A 14,163-nucleotide genomic window follows, 5' to 3' on the forward strand; every position below is an offset into this window, starting at 1 on the left:
CCACACTTCCCGCTTTTCTTCGCCAATCAGGTGTAAGCAACATAAGAATATTTCAGAAAGTATTAAACAGAATATAATTTAGGTAACTAACATAAAAGAATATAATGCTCAAATACAAAATGATAATAATTAACAATTTAACAAAAGCTTACATTTGTCGCGGGGTTCTTTCTCGAAGGTAACGCCCCCTCTCGAACCATAAACGAGGGATTACCGTACTGTATTTTCAAGAGGAGAAACGTCAACAGAAGTGTGGAAGAATATCAGTCCCACTGAATTCTTTTGCCATTTGTACGCCCGGCGCGCTTCCACTTGGGGCTCCTTTCAGCGGGAATTTGGCAGCCATTCCCAAGCATCAGCCGCCAGCCGGGATTTAAATTGAGAAAACCCAAAGAGACAATGAACAGAGGTTTCTTTTGTTTTAATTGCACAGGTCACTCAAAACAGCACGGTAAGCCACATTCGACATTTTCGGGAATTGAAAACGCAACCTCACTGGCAGATATAAATTCACAGGAACAAATTTGGCTGCAATTGCACTGTGAGGTCAAACACAAGGCGGGCTTCAATACAAAAATGAGGCATGTCATTTCAGGGTAGCGGGGTCGGGCTAAATGGAGATTTTGCTTCTGTTGGATTTAAATTAAGGTCAACACCTTGGCAATTCGTTTTTCAGAACTGTTTGTTTTCAACAGTCGAGGTCAACCTTTTCAATGGAATCATGCAGTACAGTGTCTTCTTTCAACTTTTGTTTGGTGGTACGCTGTGAGCTCGTACTCGTGTAAATGATCTGCCTTGGTTTAAAGGTTGAATGACACCTAATTGATCGCTGGAAAGTTGCTCGTGACCAATGTGTCTTTGTGCCAGCAACAAGCAGAGAAAATAAATACAGTATTCGCTCAGCCATTCTCAAAAGTCTGGTACTTCACAGCCTAAGTTTAGTTGTCTTGAACTTAGCAGTTCAATCCATTTCATGTTGTTAAAATGGGCTTTTCAGCGAGCACTTGAGGCTTTGAACCACGTGAACTCCATGATCACCCTTGGGCGCTGAAAAGAAATAAAATGGGGGGGGGGGGGGGGTTGTGGGGTGTCACGTTTGGACTCGGGAGTCAGAAACGGGACTCGGAGCGAGGCGGCTTCCCGCTTCCGGCCAGGCTGCTCTCCATCCCGGCGCGGTCCGCGAGCGTCCCTCCGCTCCCGGCGGGCTCCAGCGAGGAGGCCCCCAGCAAGCCGGCCGAGTAGCGGCTCAGGTCGCAGGAGCTGACGCGCAGCGCGCGCTCCGCCCTCGGCCGCGGCCGGCAGCGCAGCAGCCTCTTGAAGGCCCTGCGGAAGTCCGGGCTCCGGCAGTAGATGACCGGGTTGAAGGCCGAGTTGGCGTAACCCAGCCAGTTGAGGGAGACGAACAGGTCCTCGTCCACCAGCTCGGGTCCGAAAACGCGCACCACGTTGACCACGAAGAAGGGCAGCCAGCAGAGGGTGAAGGTGCCCATGATGATGCCGAGCGTCTTGAGCGCCTTGTGCTCGCGCAGCGCGGCCGAGCGCGGCGGCGGCGGCGGCGGCTTCCTCCCGCAGCGCGCCCCGCCGGCGTGGACGTGGAAGCGGCCCTCGCAGCGGTCGATCTTGCGCAGCTGCTGCTTGGCTTCCCGGTAGACGCGCGCGTACACGAAGGCCATGACCACCAGGGGCAGGTAGAAGGACACGACGGACGACGAGACGGCGTAGGCGCGGTTGGTGACGAAGTCGCAGCACGCCGGGTCCTCGTAGCACGCCGCGTGCGCGCTGTCCCGGGACCAGTGCGTGAGGATGGGCAGGAAGGAGACCAGTCCCGAGACCCCCCACACGGCGCACACCGCCGCCTTGGCCCGGCCTCGGGTGAGCAAGCTCTGGTAGCGAAACGGCGCCGTGATGGCCACGTAGCGGTCCACGGCGATGACGCACAGCGTCTCGATGCTGGCCGTGACGCACAGCACGTCCGCGGAGATCCACAGCTCGCAGAAGAACGAGCCGTAGTCCCAGGCGCCGCGCAGCTGCAGCGCGGCCCCGAAGGGCACCACCAGGACGCCCATGATCAGGTCGGCGCACGCCAGCGACACCACGAACACGTTGGTGCGGGTTTGGAGACGCTGCGTCCGGGCGATGGCCACGATCACCAGCGCGTTGCCCAGCACGATGGCCAGCACGATCAGCGTCATCAGGAGGCTCATTCCCGCCATCCACTGCTCGGACGCCGACGGCCGGACGCCGCCGTCATCGTCGGACTCCGTGGCGTTGCGGGGGTCCGCGGCCCCCATGACGGGCTCCCGTCGCGAGCCAACTCCATCTGGAGCCCCGCGGCTCGAGCTCCGGAGCGCAGCAGCGAGCCGGGACGTCGATCGGCGGGGACGCTTGCGTCACGAGCGCATTGGCCAATCACGAGGCTCTCATCGCATCCCGCACAACAGTCTTTCAAAAGAGTCCGGGGCGCGCAGAGGGTTTGGGCGTCTGCTGGGGGATTGGGGGACCCAACTGATTCAGGGTGTCCCCCGCCTACTGCCCGAAGACGGCTGGGATAGGCTCCAGCACCCCCCCCCCCCCACCCCCGCGACCCTAGTGAGGATCAAGCGGTTCGGATAATGGACGGATGGATGGACGTGACACCTTTCGTCAATGGTGTGACAAGACAAGCCGAAATGAAGAAAAAGCAGTCGAGCTCGCAGTCACGCGGGCAACTTCAAAATAAAAGCTCACGAAAGCTGTCGCCTTGGCAAACAGTACATGTTTGATTTGGTATTTTTATTTTGAAGCTAGCCTTAGCTTTGGCTAAATATGTCAGCATTGTTTCAAAGTATTCAATGGCTGTACCTACCCCCATGTGTGAACAACCTCTATTTTTTTAGCTGATGCGCAGATAGAAAAAGGAAGGGCAGATTTGGGAAGCTTGCATTGAAAGGAGTCGACAAGACGATATGGTCTTGAAAGGTCACATTTGTCACAAAAAAAAAGAGATTTGAATTGATTTTACCAAGCCATATTTCTCTTCATTTCAACCCTTTGAGAGACCACCACCGTGTCCCCGCATGCGTTCTGTTGTTGTTTTGACAGACGGAGTTCTTGCATCCCAAAATCCCTCGGGAGGCGGAGGCACCAGCGTTCCGTTCCGGACTGCCTGCGCGCTTACGTCACACAAAAGATAAACGATTCGGTCGGAGGGCGTGTTGTCCCCCCTTGAGACCATCCTTGCGATTAGGGCAAATTGAAGAACACCAAATACCCACTTGGGTCTTACTTTGCCACAGCAGTGGTTGGTCAACATTTGGGGTTGGGGGAGTTAAACGCAAGGAGTCACGCTATTACCGACCTCACGTGACATTATATTCCTGCTTAATTGGCCAGCTTTGTTCCAAACAAGGAACAAATAGTCAAGAGCTTCTTGGATAAAAAACACTTTATTCTTTCTGTTACGTCGTTAAAGTGCAGTCTTGAGATGTTGAGACTTCTTGACAAAGGAGCCAATGACACAAGAAACCAAAACACCTGCCCCCCCCCCCAAAAAAAAAACATCTAGTTTTGAGCAAGAGAGAACATTCTTATTACATTTACAAAGATTATTGCCAGCTGTTTTTCAAGGCACCTTAGGGCCAAGGTCGCGTATACGCGCTAATACAGGTTAGCTGTGATGCTAACACAAAAGAAGTGCCAGTCTATTTCTTGGAAGCCCGAGTGGCAGAGACGTGATTTCTGAAGTCTTTTTCCCTGTTCCACATTTGACGTCATGTCACTCCTCATTCCACTTAATGCTTGCATACATAAAGCGTTCATATTTCAAGTTGCAGCTCTCGTTCAAGGAGAGTTTGCGCTTTGATTTGTAACAATAAACGTCCATTACGGCCGTGATGTAACGGAGTGCTTTTAGAGTGCTCTCCGAGGCTTATGAAAATCAGGTTGAGAGGCATCCCGCTTTTACCAAATGGACCAACGCCATCAGAAAGCACCTTCGACTCATTCATCAGCCGGCCGACATGAAGAGTATTTTCGTGAGTGAGTTCTTTCCCACTTGCATATTTCATTGATGGCTTTCCAAATTCTTTGTTTTGTTCTTTTTTTTTTTTTTTTTTAAAGGGAATGTGTCAGTGTGACGGTGACCTCGCCTGTTCCGGGAATGTCACTGATCTGAAGAGGCTGGTAGAAGGCCGCCGCTCTCATGGTGCAGGCGCCCCCCTCCGCCGTACAGAAGTACAGCCAGACGCTCAGCGTGAGGCCCGCGCGCGGTTGCTTCGGAGCCTCCGGAAGCTTGGTGGCCACGCGTAGCGGCTTTGACAGATCGGCGATGGCGCCGGTGACCGCCTGAGCGCCGAGGAGCCACTCGTCATCTAAGGGGAGCCAAGAAAGAAGAAAACATTCGATGCATCATATGGAGTCGGAACGAAATAAAAAGTGAACTTGGCTCATTTCACCACACTGTGTGACGCTAACAAAAGAAAAACAAAAAGAATCCGATCGGTCTCATTGAATCGGGAAGCGACGGAGCAGAGTGAACACGGATGGACGGACGGGCGAGGGAGCACTAATTCTTCCGCCGACGCCGATTGCTCAAACGGCGTTAAAAAGCCGCCGTTTCGTCCCGACTGCGTGTGTTGAAATATCGGCTGCGGGCTAACGGGATCAGCTTCAACACTGGCGTGACATAGCCCCGGGCGCTAATTATCTGAAGCGAGTCGCCGCGCTCTTATCGCGCTATCGCGCCAGCTCGCCGCTGGTCCACCGCGCACACCAAACAATAAAGCGCGAAAGAAAGGGGCAACGCGGGTCTCACCTTCGGCGGAGAGGGCCCAGCAGCTCGGCGCCTCGTCTGTGAGTTTGGCACCTTTGGGAAGCGACAGCGCGAGCGACATGACGACGGTCTGCCCGACACACACCGGCACCGGCGGCATGTCTATCCTGACGGCTCCTCGAGGCATTTTGGGGGTGGCGGCGGGAGGCTGAGCTTTGGCGGGTGCCGTGTCCGGGCAGTCCGAGGAAATCACCAACTGGGGGAGGAGGACGTAAAAGGCGGAGGTCGGCGACCGCGGGTGACGCCGGCCGAACCGCGGTCAAAGCGTTTTACCGGCGAGACGGTCTTGGAGCTCAGGTCCAGTACTTTGACTTGGTGGTTGTTGGTGTCGGCGACATAGAGGAGCCGCCCGCCGGCGCCCACGCAGATTCCGCCGGGCTCGTTGAAGCGACAGCTGACAAAATCGGGGCCCGTGGCGTCGCCCGCTTCTCCCGTGCCGGCCAGAGTACTGCACCGCTTGGTGCGGGGGTCCACCACTTTAATCTGCGGCCACGCATCCATTAAAACGCCCTCGGGGGCCTGCTGCACGCGCAGCCTCAAAAGCAAAAACCAACACGGATCAAACCTCCCACCTTGTGATTGTAGGAGTCGGCCACGTAGAGCAAGTTGCGCTGCGGCGACCAGGCCACGCCGAGCGGATGCTGCAGTTTGGCCTCCAAGGCCGTCCCGTCCACGTCCCCGAAAGCAAAGAGGTCCTGGCGCAAGTGAGGCAAAAGCGTGTCAGGCGACTTGACGCAAAACCTCCCGGGTGGCGGCTAAACCGAACGGCAGAGGGGTCTTTGTCAGACCAAGACGCCCAAAACATTCATGGGGCCCCGTGACTCCCACCCCCCCCCCCCCCCCCCCCCCCGGGGCCGGGCCTTATCAGGCGTGCCGCCGGAAAGGACGCAGTTTCGTTTCGTTTCACGGCTGCAAAGTCAAAACGCGAGCGACGGACAGAATGAGTCCATCGAGCCGTTTGACAGGCGCGAACGGTTTCATTTTGGACGCCCTGAAAATGCTTCCGACGGCACGTGGGAGCCACTCGCGGCGCGTCACAATTCCGAAAGGATCCGACAAACGGGAGTTTGGAAAGAGCTTCCTTCCGCCCACCGTGGGGTCCCTCCCGCCGCCGACCAGCGGCTTGACGGCGCCGTCCTTGAGCGCCAGCGTGCGCACGGTGCTGCTTTCGCTGTCGGCCACGAAAAGGCAGCCCCACGGCTCCTCGGGGGCGGCGGCCAAGCCCGAGGGCTGGGCGAAGCCGGCCTTGTGCGGGTAGGCGTTGTTGCGGTTCTCCTCGCTGCCGCTGCCGGCCCATCGCACGCACGTCCCCGCCTTGGACTCGCTGTCGACGTGAGAATGGCGTTATGTAGTTGCGACTCTGCGGGAAAGCCTTTTTCCCCCTCCCCCGTTTCACCTTCCTCTGGGCAGCTTCCCATCGGCAAGAAACAAGGCCCAAATCTGGTGGGTCCCCGCCATGGCCACCCACAGCACGTTGTCCTCCGCGCCACCTACACACAACCGGGACACCCCTGTCACCAAGTCCGGCTCTCGACCACATCTGCTCAATGACAAGTTGTAAAATTGCAACCCCCCCCCCCAAAAAAAGTATCCTTACTTTCCAATGAAATGGTTATACACACACACGGGAAGAGGGCCTTGAACAAAATACTGGAAATAATAATAGTGAGAACCCTGCCTGCCCCAGTTTGACCGACCGACAAGGCTTACGAGAGTCCCTTCGGATGACCGTCGCGGCTCGAAGCAATTACGTTCCGAGAGAGGCCGCCAGACTCACCGGCCGAGCCGAGCGCGACGTCCCAGGGAGAGCTGATTGGCTGCCGATCTCCCACGCGGCCGCCGGCTTTGTCCGCGCCTTGGACGCCCGAGCCGGCCAGCGTGCTCACACGCCCCTCCGACAGGTCGATCTGCGTTGACGGACGGGCGCGCTTCAGCAGGAGGCACAAAAAGGAAAGAAAAGCCAGCGTTCCACCTTTCGGATGAGGTGGTTGTCCGTGTCGGCCACGTAGACCACGTCGCCCTTCATGGCCACGCCCTGAGGGGAGTTGAAGGAGGCTTCGGACAAGGCGCCATCTCGTCTTCCGCTTTCAGGCCCTGGACACCCAAAAAAAAAAAAGACTGAATTAACCACTCATTTCATCAAACGTTTGACTCAGGTTATGTTCTTGCATTCCTTTGAAGAAGTCCATTAAGTGTTTATTTCATGAGAAGAGAAAAAAAAAAAAAGGCCCCCCTCCGCCAGCATGTGTTTGGAGAGCCCAAAGCAAACGGCAGCCACCGAATGAGTTCAGCCGACAGAAATAAAAGTCCCACTGGGCATTTTTGTCCCCGCCACGGAGGTCGGGCCTGTTCCCAGCGTGCGCGTCGGCCCGGGCGCCGCCAATTTGTGCGCCGGCCTGGGAACAGCGGCGGCGGCCGTGTGGCTCCTGCGAGACTTTTTGAAGCATGGGAATGATCTAAAAATATCCCCAAAGTGCTGCGGGGGTTGTTTTTTTTTTTTTTTTTTCTCCTCTGGAGGTTGCGATCATGGTTCCGCACTTTGCGGAAGGCGAAGCAAAACCACATCAAGCACCTTGATCTGGATGAATGTTGCGTAATGTAGATTTCACGCCTACCCAAAAGCTTGATCGCCGCTTTTTTTTCTTTTTAAAGAAGAAACTGAGCAATGTCTGTTGTATTTCTGTTGTCGATCATTGAAGGAAAGAGGGCACGTTACCTCCAACGACGTGCAAGAGCCGACAAGTCGAGGACACCACCAGGACGCGGTGATGTCCCGTGTCCGCAATGGCCAGCCTGTCGCCGGCGTGGTCCGCGCAGACCTTCCCGGGGAATGACAGGATGCTGGGGGGCAGGGAGTCCCGGTAGAGCTTGACGCCCACCGGGTGGGCCCGCAGCAGCCGCTTGTCGCCGTAGTAACGCAGGCAGACGTCGGCGAAGAGCATCAACCTGTGGCGGTGGCCCTCGCCCACCAGCGCCAAGAGCAGGTTGCCGCGCGGGCCCACCAGCGCCAGCGTGGGCCAGCAGGAGACCTCCAGCCGGTTCCAGAGAAGCGCCTCGCCGTCGTTCACCACCGGGTGGCGGAGGTCGTAGCGCAGCACGGCGCTGCGGACGTTGTCCAGGACCTCGGGAGTTGGAAGGAGAACGATGACGTTGACATTCGGAGCCCCGATGCGCGCCCAAAGTCAGCAGCGGCGAGAGTCGCATCGAAATCCGTGTCCATCGTGAGTGTTGCCTTACCTTTTCATTGGGGAATTTGGCTGAATGCACGCCAACAATAACCAGGCCATCTGAGACGACATGAAAAAAAATGATACAATGTGTTAAAAAAAAGTTTTTGTAAATGCATGAAAGGGTTGGAGTATCTTTATTTTCGTTTGCAAAAGAACCCCAACCAACGGTTTGGATCTCTGCCTGCCATTTCTTTTGTTTTGAATGACAACAAATTGCGTACTCCTGCCCAACAACAAGTTGTTGTCGTGTTCTCAATGGTTCCACAGAACTTAACGTGACGACTTCGGTCGCAGTCAAAGGAAGTTACAAATCCCTCGCGACAATTTCCCTGAAATCAGCTGATTGCTCCCATGTTACGCAACTTAATTGCTGTCGAAAACAACATGTTTCGGAACCTCGCGCCAGCCGAGCCCACTCTTGAGAACGAGAGAAGCCGAAGCCGCCAGACATTTGTTTCGAGCTAAGCTGATCCGACCAAACGGTTTTCTCGCCATCGGTACGTAATGGCTTTGTTGATCATTGAGGCGAATGGTGCCATTTTGTGGTCGACCTTCCCTCGCTTCATTCTCTGCCCAAAAACTATTGCACCCGCGATGGACAGGCGAGTGGGGCCGCTTACTGTGGGAGTGGCTGAACTGGGCGGCTCCCGCACCTCACCGAGCGCAGCGGCAGACAGAATGTACCCGAAGCCGTGCCAAAGATAAGGCCGGCGCGATAATGTGTGGCGAGTACATGCCCGCCCGCCTGCGTGCGTGCGTGCGTGCGTGCGTAGCAGCCCATGTCCGGTGGGGCCGGCAGCTGAGTTTCAAGCTCCGACATATTTTTAGGTACTCATCCACCCGCTGCACAGATGACAACGAACGTGACGGTAACACGGTGTCACATTGGGTTAAGTCAAGTTGATTGAATAACACTCTGTGTCATAACGACCGTGATGTTGAGAGCAATACTCTGGACTGTACCACATCTTCCCAAATAGGGTCATCCGTGCATGCAAATGAAAAAATAAACGGCTCACTTCGAAGAAATACACCCCGCACCCTTTTTTTTTTTGTAATAGGTGTTTGGAATGACCTTTACAATGGCATTGGTACCTTGGACTGAGTGCTTCTGCTCAAGATGGTGAAGGTCCGGCAGGATGTGCATGCAGTTGATGCAGCAATAGGTAAAGAAGTCAAGCAGCACCACTTTTCCTGCCAGCTCCCGTTCGAAAGACAGCGGGCCCTCCGTGTTCAGCCATTCCAGACCTGCGGCCAATCCACAAAGGAGAAAATCATCACGCAACTACCGATTCGAGCACGACTGTATTCCTGTGAAACGGTGAAACCACCACCCGCTGGCGTGTTGAGGTAACGCAGCATCGCACTCGCTCAACAAATAGAAAAACATTCTCTGACTTGAAGTCTTTATTTTCGACCTCTATTGCCGTCTTGAAATATCACAATGCATCCCACAGATCTATCTATAACCCTTACCTTGAACACTCGCTTGACGCGACCATAATTTTAAGACTTCATCTCGGTAGCTTGATCGAAATGGTTTGCTTGGGCATGGTCAGTTAGAATGCATTCACTCGGACCTCATCGGAAGACGAAAAACGACTTGGCACGGGAATCCCGAGAGTGAGGCGACGAACGCGTCCCGTCTCGTTCGCACACGGAGCTCTGCGAGCTAAGCCCAAACATCGGCGCGGGTGCCGGCGGCCACGGCTTACCGGTCTCAAAGTCGGGCATCTTGAGGTCTTGCCTCTCGTCCATGTCTCTGAGATAGTCGTAGACGAGAGCTTCCATCGACTCTTGCGTCGCGGCGTCATTTAAGGCGCAGTCGAGCACACTTTGAAGAGGAAACAGAGTTGACAAGCTGCACCCGGAAGCCATGTTCTCGAAACTTCAGCGAGCCCTGTCGGGTAAACGTCAACATGTAGAGCCGTACCGCTGCTTTCGACAAAATATGACTGAAATAAATGGAACTTGTCGCGCGATTAAATGGGTCTCTTTTCACATTAAAGCAAAAACAACGTTGTACTCTCCTGTTTGGATTTACAATTCGTGCAGTTGGTGGCCAAAGCGCAGGCGCGAACGCGTTTCAAGAACTGCATTTACTTAGTTATGCGGAAAGCGGTGACGGCATCGTGTCGATATACTCGGCGGCTTTCGACAAATGTATGTTAAATGTAAGTTAACATTTTAAAAATTCATGATTTTTAAAAATTATGTTGAAAAATCATTTTAAAGTACAACAATGTTTTCCTCTCCTGTTTGGATATTGCCGTCAAATTGTTTGAAAGTGCTGCTTCGTTTCAAGTTCTGCATTTACCTAATTCAACCTGGCATTGCGGCGAGAAGCGCCTGATGTCAACCTCATTCAAGCTTTTCCGATCGGCCGATTACGTCAATTTATTATTATTTCCACCTCATAATTGTTCGGGGGTCTAGTTGTCAAAATTTTATTTTTTCCTGACACTCATCTGAAGCCAAATGGTAATAGCCGTTAATTATCTTCTTATTACGAGAGCTTTGTGCACGACGTGTTGTGTTGTGTGACGCACGGATGTTTTCGCTTTTACCCCAAATGTCCCAGAAAACCGGTTCCGAAAGTGATATTTGGGAGTATAAACCCCTCGCGAAGAAAAAGAAGAGACGCGAATCGTCGTGCACTCGTCGAAATGCGGCCAGGAGAAGATGCACCACGGAGATAAAGTCATGGAACACCCGAGATAGTCCAACCACCCCGAGGGACGTCGCTTCCAATGTAAACAATGGACAATGTGATGCCAGCTCGTCGTCACTTGCAAAGGAGGCGCGAAATGTTGACAGTGAAGCCAAGGAAGCCTATTGTCCCATTTGCCAGATGCCATTCTGTATTTTATTGGTGCAGTCGCAAAGATGGCATGTTGCTGAATGTCTGGACGAGGCAAGGGACACATGCAAAGGTAGGTGTCTAATTGGAACCAAAAAAAAAAACCCAGACTGATGCGTTCAGTGCAGCGTGGGTTTCCCATGTGTGTGTTGTCCCTCTCGTAGAATGTCCTGATGGTCTCCTGTGCTCCTCCTCCATCCCAAACCACTACAAGAAGTTCAAGCACATGCAGTTGGCCAACGCTCGAGCCAACGGCCACGCTTTGCCGAACCACTCGGAGGGCCGCGAGTGCTGTAGTCCGAACCGTTCTGCCTCCGGAGACCGCATGGAGGCGCCACCCTTGCCGCCGCCATCCCAAGCCACGAACGGCCCCCCGTCGCTGCTGCTGCGCTCGCCCGGGCCAGACGACATGAAGAAGAAGAAAGGCTGGTCTTCCAGTGGCCGTTCGTCCGTTACCCCCTCGCAAGGAAATAGGACGGAGACGCCGGCGGAAAAGCAAGCGTCTCAGGACGGGGAGGATCGAATATCTTACTCTCCTCTTTCCGAGCTCCCCGCTGACAAAGACGCGGTTCACGAAGACGCATCCGAAGATGAAGACTCCATGGTTCTCTTCAGCGAAGACGAGCCGCTTCCGGATGTAACGGATCGCCCCGAAGACACCGGTAGAGTCTCGCCGATTGCTGGCGCAAGCCTTGGGTCCCCCCAGAAAATGGTATCGGAGCAATTGAGGGAAAGTCTTCGAGGCTTACCTTTCGGACCCTCCCAGTCCAGCGCGGTGCCTCATCGTAAGGGTCCGAGCGGGGGACTCAAGCAAACGGACATTGGGGTGTTTTTCGGCCTCAAAGCATTGAGGGCGGAGGAGCGAGCGGAGACTTCCGGCAGTGCGGCCGGCGGGGCTTCCTCCAGGAGGAATGGGGTGAGGAACGCGGCCGCTGATGCAGACCGAGGCGGGGACGATGGCGGTCACGGTGGCAATGCGGTGGAGGCGGGAAGGAGGCGGACCAAAGAGCGGGGAAACAAATGGCGGAGCAGAGATCACCATGCGGATGCACAACCACGGCGGTGTCCGTTTTATAAAAAGATTCCAGGTAAGTGGCCCCCTTCTCTGACCGGCACAGCACAACAGCACGATGGCTTCTTCTCCCTCAAGCTCTTTGACCAGCAACTCTTCAGATTGTTGTTGGCTTTTTTTTGTGGGGGGGTGGGGTCCAAACGTGACTTTTTAATATATCCTTTACTCAGGCACAACGTTTGCCATCGACGCCTTCCGGTATGGCGCCATTGAAGGCATCACCGCCTACTTCCTGACCCATTTCCACTCGGACCACTACGGAGGGCTCACCAGGAAGTCCACATTTCCCATCTATTGTAACAAAGTAAGCCAAGATGCCCCCCTCCCCCACCCGTTTTTTTTTTTTTTTTTCTTTTGCGGTAAGTCGCGTGTCTTCATGTTTGGAAGCGTCCGTTTCCAGATCACAGGTAACCTGGTGAAGAGTAAGTTGAAGGTGGCGGAGCAGCACGTGCACATCCTCCCCATGAACACCAGGGTGTGCGTGGAGGGGGCGCAGGTCACCCTACTCGACGCCAACCAGTACGTCAATGTCGTTTCTCGTCTTCTTTTGCGAGCATCGGCCGGCGTAGCTTCTGCCATCTGCGATTTGTGCACGCGCTCAAATTGCGAGCTCTCAAATCTTGAACGGGAATCGATCCAGTTGTCCGGGAGCGGCCATGTTGCTGTTCTTCCTGCCCAACGGACAGACCGTCCTCCACACGGGCGACTTCCGAGCCGATCCCTCCATGGAGGCGTACCCGGAGCTGCTGGCTCGCAGGGTGCACACGCTCTACCTGGACACCACGTACGCAACACTCTCGGTGCGCACCGCCCAAGAAATCGTCGGCTCGCTAACCGCCTGGTCCTCGCAGTTATTGCGGCCCGGCGTACACGTTCCCCCGGCAGCAGGAAGTCATCAACTTCGCCGCCAGCACCAGCTTCGAGTCGGTGACGCTGCACCCCCGCACCCTCGTGGTGTGCGGATCCTACTCTGTGGGGAAGGAGAAGGTCTTCCTGGGTGAGCGTCTCCTTGCTTCCAACATGTGATTGTCAGATTATTTTTTTTCTTCCCCTCTCCAGGAACAAATAAGAAACCGGTGAAATCATTTTTTTTCTCTGTAGCCGCGGCGGAGGTTTTGGGCTCCAAAGTGTGCCTCTCCCGGGACAAGTACAACACCATGTGCTGTCTGGAGTCGGAGCACATCAAGCGCCGCTTGACCACCGACTGGACGGCGGCGCGGGTCCACGTGCTTCCCATGATGCAACTCAACGTCAGAGTAGGCCAACGCGGCGGGAAGGCGTCGCGATCGTTCTTGTCGACCGCGTCTTTGACCGGAAATGATCCCTCCGCAGAAGCTGCAGGAGCACCTGGGGAGGTTCTCCGGCCAGTACGATCGTCTGGTGGCCTTCAAGCCCACCGGCTGGACCTTCGGCCGGCAGACGGCATCGCTGGAAGACATTCGACCCGTCGTCAGTGGCAACGTCTCAATCTATGGTGTGCAGCCTGTCCGGTGCCTTTCCTTGAGCCTGCAAATCTTCTCCTTCTCGGCAGCAAAGCCGACTTCGGCCTCACCTCCCCTCGTCCGTGTTTCGTCGGCATAGTTTCTTCTCCTTTCAAGCGATTGTCATGTATTTTTCTTGTTTCATCTCCAGGGATTCCGTACAGCGAGCACAGCAGCTTTGCGGAGCTGAAGCGTTTTGTCCAATGGCTGCGCCCGCAGCGGATCGTCCCCACGGTGAACAACGGCAGCTGGGCCGCCAGAAAGGCCATGGAGAAGCACTTTAGCGAATGGCTCGGCGGAAACTCAAGCACGTAAATAAACCGGAGCCGTGTTACGATACGATGCACATGTATGATGTTGCCGCAGTGTTTACGATGCACTTTTTTGTTCTCCAACAATAAATGTTTTTAACTTTCAACTCGCATGCGTTTGCCTTTGACATTAAAATTTCTTCGCGTTGTTCTTCCATTCTGTTTTCGTGGGCCGATGTATGCGAATGGGCTCATGAATGTGGTTGCGGTCAAGGCCGCTGGGGAAACGCGGTGGGAGCCATCCGAAGTAACGCGCACACGCACACACGTACAAAGACTTAAAAAAATATGTACCTTCTCTCAAGCGAATCCGATCCATGCAAAAGACAGAACGAAGGTTTTCCATCCGCTCGCGAGTCGCTTCTGTTCGACTTGAACGTCTCTCCCCCTCCGGGACGC

The 14,163-nt window shown here is 54.7% G+C and overlaps 3 protein-coding genes across 11 annotated transcripts; 1 reads left to right on the forward strand and 2 right to left on the reverse strand.

The window, feature by feature from the left end:
• Nucleotides 1-406: 406 nt before the first annotated feature.
• adrb1 (adrenoceptor beta 1) lies at nt 407-2,573 on the reverse strand. The gene has a single exon (XM_086138243.1). The coding sequence runs from the start codon at nt 2,289-2,291 to the stop codon at nt 1,110-1,112; it is 1,182 nt and encodes a 393-aa protein (XP_085994369.1). The 5' UTR covers nt 2,292-2,573; the 3' UTR covers nt 407-1,109.
• An 833-nt stretch (nt 2,574-3,406) lies between these two features.
• On the reverse strand, nt 3,407-14,158 carry nhlrc2 (NHL repeat containing 2). 2 transcript variants are annotated; one of them, XM_086138241.1, is made up of 13 exons: nt 14,059-14,158; nt 9,756-9,940; nt 9,136-9,288; nt 8,048-8,097; nt 7,527-7,932; nt 6,783-6,904; nt 6,588-6,717; nt 6,207-6,300; nt 5,903-6,134; nt 5,383-5,505; nt 5,084-5,293; nt 4,793-5,006; nt 3,407-4,349 (listed from the first exon to the last, which is right to left on the reverse strand). In XM_086138241.1, exons 2-13 carry the CDS (start codon nt 9,916-9,918, stop codon nt 4,093-4,095), a joined length of 2,154 nt encoding a protein of 717 aa, XP_085994367.1. In that variant the 5' UTR covers nt 9,919-9,940; nt 14,059-14,158; the 3' UTR covers nt 3,407-4,092. The 2 variants fall into 2 exon arrangements, with proteins under 2 accessions (XP_085994367.1, XP_085994368.1); XM_086138242.1 differs by having other exon boundaries at nt 9,756-9,874; nt 14,059-14,142.
• dclre1a (DNA cross-link repair 1A (PSO2 homolog, S. cerevisiae)) lies at nt 9,250-13,871 on the forward strand. 8 transcript variants are annotated; one of them, XM_086138239.1, is made up of 9 exons: nt 9,934-10,973; nt 11,065-11,988; nt 12,143-12,276; nt 12,373-12,491; nt 12,613-12,756; nt 12,824-12,969; nt 13,074-13,228; nt 13,305-13,446; nt 13,605-13,871. In XM_086138239.1, the coding sequence occupies exons 1-9, from the start codon at nt 10,592-10,594 to the stop codon at nt 13,766-13,768; spliced, it is 2,310 nt and encodes a 769-aa protein (XP_085994365.1). In that variant the 5' UTR covers nt 9,934-10,591; the 3' UTR covers nt 13,769-13,871. The 8 variants fall into 8 exon arrangements, with proteins under 8 accessions (XP_085994366.1, XP_085994365.1, XP_085994362.1 ...); XM_086138240.1 differs by adding an exon at nt 9,250-9,390 and having other exon boundaries at nt 10,622-10,973; nt 12,143-12,756; XM_086138236.1 differs by having other exon boundaries at nt 12,143-12,491.
• Nucleotides 14,159-14,163: the final 5 nt, after the last annotated feature.

The sequence above is a fragment of the Hippocampus guttulatus genome, chromosome 19 (assembly GCF_054856545.1).
Source record: "Hippocampus guttulatus isolate MCC_2025c chromosome 19, RoL_Hgut_1.0, whole genome shotgun sequence".
In the NCBI taxonomy this organism is placed as follows: domain Eukaryota; kingdom Metazoa; phylum Chordata; class Actinopteri; order Syngnathiformes; family Syngnathidae; genus Hippocampus; species Hippocampus guttulatus.